This window comes from Papilio machaon, chromosome 28, assembly GCF_912999745.1.
Source record: "Papilio machaon chromosome 28, ilPapMach1.1, whole genome shotgun sequence".
Taxonomy (NCBI): Eukaryota; Metazoa; Arthropoda; class Insecta; order Lepidoptera; family Papilionidae; genus Papilio; species Papilio machaon.
This window is the reverse complement of record NC_060013.1, coordinates 2,950,387-2,955,797: the sequence shown is the minus strand read 5'-3', so window position 1 is coordinate 2,955,797 and position 5,411 is coordinate 2,950,387. Positions and strand designations below refer to the sequence as shown.

Sequence of the window (5,411 nt, the reverse complement as noted above, 5' to 3'; positions counted from 1 at the left end):
CTCGGACTGTTATCCGGAAGTTTCCCTCCGAGCCGCCACTGGACAGATGGATGACTGATCGAGCACAGGGACTTGTGTTGTTTATACGTATTTTTAAATTGTCATTTAAAAATGGTCTAATTAAAGGTACATACTTTCATAAAATTTATAATAAGTGGGTAAAAGTAAAGTTGATGAATACCCGCGAACTAGTAACGCGTCCCTGAGAAGAAATGTTATCCTTTATTATCTCTAATAGGAATTTTGAATTAATAAGCCTTAAGTTAAATAACATATTAACACGTTCATCGCCGACTATTATTTTACAAAATCATAAAAAAATGTCATTGGTTTTTATGATTATTTATAGGTTTATTTGTTCATATATAAAAGTTTTACAGTGATATTTGTTTATTTTGGCTTTATTTTAGGGTTTTTTTAAGTGCCGGTCATTATGACCCGGCGCGGCCTAAACGGAATAATTATTACATTCAGGCCGTGCCGGTCACAATGCCGGTCAGCGTACTTACGTACGCGTAATTTTCGATCGATGAGACATAGACAAACGTTATAGACACGTCTACTACGCACGGGTACCGCGCGCCTAATGGATGCTAGCGCGGGAGTACACCGTGCGTGCGGTTGTTGTTCCCGCCTCCCTTCACCCCTTTCACCTCTCCCTATGACTCAAGTCAATCACGGATTGTTTTCGTTAGTTCGCACTTGTTTTGGTCATCAAATGCACACTAAGATATTGTTTAGCAGAAAAAATAGTTTTATTGTTAAAATGGACACTTTTTTTGACTTTGAGTTTACACAAGAACAATTACATGTAATTGACAGTTTAGAGAGGTCACATAGCAGGATTGACCATGTCATAAGTGAGGGTGATGAAGTGATAAATATTCCACGTACCAGAAAACGTCGAGTTATTTTGTCGGACAGTGAAGAAGATGACCGTGATTTATCTCCAGCTTTATCCGGCCATACACCTGAATGTGAGTGGTACCAGCCACGTGGTAAGCAGCCTCGTTTAATTCCTTTTACCGAAATACCGGGACTGAAACCTTACTCACTTCGAAATCAACTATCCAATGCTACACCTGTTGATTTCTATTCCCTCTTAGTCACTGACCAGTTATTTGAAAATATAGCACATCAGACGAATATATTTGCCCAACAAAGTATCGATAAAGGTGGCATTAAAGATAAGTCGAGACTACGGCTCTGGACGCCAACCGACAAAGAAGAAATGAAACGATTTTTAGGCGTGATTATTTGGATGGGTATAGTGAAGTTACCAAAAATCGTAGACTATTGGTCTAATGATGAAATGTTGGGTCAATCTTTTGCAAAAAAGACTATGAGTCGCAACCGCTTCGAAGTTTTGCTTAGAATGCTCCACTTTTCCAACAACGAAGAAGTTCCAAAAAATGACCGGCTGGGTAAAATACGAAGATTGGTTGAAATATTGAACCAAACATTTTCAATTCATTATACTCCCGATGAATGTTTATGCGTCGATGAAAGTATGATACCATTTCGTGGGCGTATCATTTTCCGCCAATATAATAAGTCGAAAAGACATAAATATGGCATCAAGCTATTTAAATTGTGTACTACTCCTGGCTATACGACAAAGGTGGAGGTATATGGAGGAAAGACATTAGATTCACAGGATAATACTCCAACCAACGTTGTCTTGAATTTAGCACGTAACTACTTTGGAAAAGGTCATACCATGTTCGTAGATAATTGGTATACAAGCTTAGATCTAGCTGAGAAGTTAGTTCAACACGATACTCATTTAGTAGGGACCCTACGAAAAAACAGGAAGAACTTACCAAAGGACGTCATGACTGGAAATCTGAAACCGGGTGAGTTTATGGCAAAAGAAAACAAAAACGGAGTCACGGTTATGAAGTGGAAGGATAAGAGGGACGTGTGTTTGTTGTCAACCAAACATTCAATTGGTTTTACAAAAAAAAAGAACAAAAGAGGGGTTGAAACAATTAAACCGAAAATTGTGATTGATTATAATAAAGCCAAAGCAGCCGTTGACTTGTCTGACCAAATGAGTGCTTATTCGAGTCCATTGCGAAAGACGTTAAAGTGGTATAAGAAGCTCGGTATCGAATTATTACTCAATACTGCTGTAGTAAATGCAAGAGTACTATATGAAAGTACAACGAAGAAGAAGATATCTGTCGTCGATTTTAGGCGACTGTTGGCAAAGCAGTTGATTGAGGGTAGTCAAGAAAATACGGGATTGACCACACCACGACCCAGAAGACAAAAACACGAGCTTAAGAAAAAAGAAGGTGCAGCAGTATCAACAAGAAAATTTTGTCGTGATTGTTACAAATCAAATGTTGAGTTGCATGGAAGAAATGTGGCCAAGAACAAAACAAAGAAGGTTTCTTGGTTTTGCACTATTTGTCCCGGCAATCCCCATTTATGTCGTCAATGTTTTGACAAATGCCACTAAAATGTTTGAATATCCATTTAGAGTTGAATTAATCTTTAGTTTGATTGTTGTTCGTATGACGATTTGTAATTGTGGTTTGATAAAAAACGTTCCTAATATTTTTTGTTCTATTGTCTTTGATTTGATAAAAACATGCCTAAAATTAATAATATTCTATTGTCTTTTCATTTTTATGCATAAATGCAACTCATAACAGAAATAAAAATATATGATTCGAAATCCTATGTTTTTTCATTAACTTTTTTCTCTAAGTCCTAAAAACAGGTATGCCATCAAAAAATCAAAAAACCAAGTAGTTACAGGTGTTCATTGGGGCCGCGCCGGTCACATTGTATGGTTGAATACACAGCTTTTGCATTCTGCGGCGCGAACGGGCTTCGCAAAGGTAGGTCTGGCGTGCCGGTCATTTTGACCCCCCATGGCCCAAATGGCTAGATCAAGTGCCGGTCATTTTGACCCACCATGGCGATGAACGTGCTAGCAAAAAAGATAACCCGTTACGACGTAGCGTCCTTGGTGAGGAAAGCATTTAATAATGTTGCTTCTATTAGTAAAGGAGAATCGGGGTTTAGATCAACTGGAATATTTTCACTAAATCCGGAGGTATTCACAGAAGAAGATTTTCTCGCTGCAGAAACTCTCCAATCTGAGACCGTTGTAATCGAAGACTGCAATGAATCTCTCGCAGCTGCCTGTGTGATTCCCAGTACATCAAAAGAAGACTCGCCAGTTCCGAGCACGTCAACACAAATTGTTTCACTAGATCTTATGATGTCTAACCAAGAAGTCCCACTTGATTCTGAATCAGATGTTGTACCACAAGTTCCTGGCACGCCTAATCAATCTAGTGTATTGCATGATTTAATAAAAATGCCCGAGAAAGCATCTGTTATTAAAACAAGACAGGGCCGAAAGAAGCAACACGTTACAATTTTATAAAATAAAAAAATAAAATAAAAATAAAAATGTATTTATTTCAAGTAAATCTTTACAATTAAGTTGCCGGGGCTTCCCAAAAAGTAGTCAAGAGACACTTGTGTAGGGAATGCCTCGCTCTTCCAATGTACATAACAGTTTAGATTTACATTTTAACATAAAGAGAAAATAATTTTTAATTTTAACATTTCTTTGTGAGATTTATGCGTGTGTTTGAGTGTGTCTGTGTGTGTGTGTTTGTGTGTGTGTGTGTGTGTGTGTGTGTGTGTGTGTGTGTGTGTTTGTGGTGGGTCCAATGAGAGCCAAAACTAAATTGTTATTGTAAGAATTTGCTCAACCTCGTCGTAGGTAAGGGCAGAGAGCCAATCCTTTAGTGCGCGCCTGCACTCAAACAGCTGCATAGGGTATATAGATAGTACTCGATGTATTTTGTTATAGACATAGGGGGCACGTGATATATATTGCCGAGTGGCAAAGACAGTGCGGGCAGGATATTGGGGGGCAACAGCATGACACCGTCTTTTTTTGAGTTTATTACTATCAAGGGGTAAAGTCTTGTGGTATCCTAAAATCAAATGTAAAATGTATAGTTTTCTTACAGAGAGCAAATTTGAAATTTCGTATAAGGTTTTGGTGGGGTATTTAAAAGGTTTATTGTACATTACTTTGATCAAGGACCTTTGTGCCCGTTCTAAATCTAGAAAGTTAGTTTTTCCTGCACCGCCCCATATTGAAATGCAGTATGTTATTACTGATTGAGCGAGAGCTATATATATATTATTTAACACCTTAGTATTCACAGCGCGTCTTAATAATTTGAAGATCCACATGAGCTTCCTTACCCTGCCTATAGTGCGTTCCAGGTGTTGATACCAGCACAATCTACAATCCACAATCACTCCGAGGTACTTAATACTGCTAACTTTCTGGATGGATGGGCAAATACAAGTGTTTAAAGAAGTGCTACAGGAGTGAATTTTAATGTCAAAATCAGGTGGGGGTTGCGATGTTATGTAAGGAGCAAAACATACATAATTAGTTTTTTGGGTGTTTAGGGTGAGAAGATTATCTTCAAGCCATCTACTAACAATAGCCAGTCCCTTCTCAGCTTCCAACTTAACCTTATTCCATGTGTTAGCAGTAAAAATGATGGCTGTATCATCAGCGTAGGACACAATTCTTCCCCCAAGGCTACCTAAGTTGCAGAGACTGTTAATATATATTAAAAATAGTGTTGGTCCGAGGACACTGCCCTGCGGGACTCCAGTAGTTACGTTTTCCTCTACACTAATGAAATTGTTAATTTTTACCGCTTGCATTCTGTTATTAAGGTAACTTCTAAGAAGCGAGAGAGCAGTTCCACGGAATCCGATACTTTCAAGCCTGCGTACGAGAATAGGGATAGAGACGGTATCAAAGGCTTTCTTGAGGTCAAGAAAGACCACAAGACACTTCATACCTTTATCAACTTCCCTTGTTATGACAGATGTTAGATCAGAAATAGCGTGCTGCGTTGATCGACCCTTTCTAAAGCCATATTGGGAGTCAGATAGAATGTCATACTGGTTCAGGTAACTTACTATTCTAGAGTTCAAAAGTCTTTCAATAATTTTAGAAATAGAAATCAAGACAGAAATAGGTCTGTAGTTGCTTAGGTCGCAGTTATCTCCACACTTGTACACAGGAGTCACAATGGAGCGCTTGAGAAGGTATGGGAAGGTTCCTGTTCTAAAACACAGATTGGCAAGTTCAGTGATTAGTGGAACTATGAAATCCTTGCCTTTTTTTAAAAAGGATGTAGGAATTCCATCCCAGCCTTGAGCACTATTAGAGTCTAAGGATGTTAAAACTGATTCTACTTCCTTGCAATCAGTTTCCAATAAAACAAAAGAAGACGGATGACACTCATATGTGAGACTTGATTGAGAGGGAACATGCTTATTAGAGATGTTCTCAGCCAAAGTTTTCCCGATGTTAATGAAATATTTGTTTACATAATTTACAGAAA

At 38.3% G+C, this 5,411-nt stretch overlaps 1 protein-coding gene across 1 annotated transcript; it reads left to right on the top strand.

The window, feature by feature from the left end:
• Positions 1–355: 355 nt before the first annotated feature.
• LOC123722620 (piggyBac transposable element-derived protein 4-like) lies at positions 356–2,618 on the top strand. Its single transcript, XM_045685018.1, has one exon. It carries the CDS (start codon positions 587–589, stop codon positions 2,465–2,467), a length of 1,881 nt encoding a protein of 626 aa, XP_045540974.1. The 5' UTR covers positions 356–586; the 3' UTR covers positions 2,468–2,618.
• The last annotated feature ends 2,793 nt before the right edge of the window (positions 2,619–5,411 follow it).

Coding starts and splice junctions, on each gene's coding strand:
- LOC123722620 (XM_045685018.1), top strand. CDS start 587: ATGGATGCTAGCGCGGGAGTACACCGTGCGTGCGGTTGTTGTTCCCGC.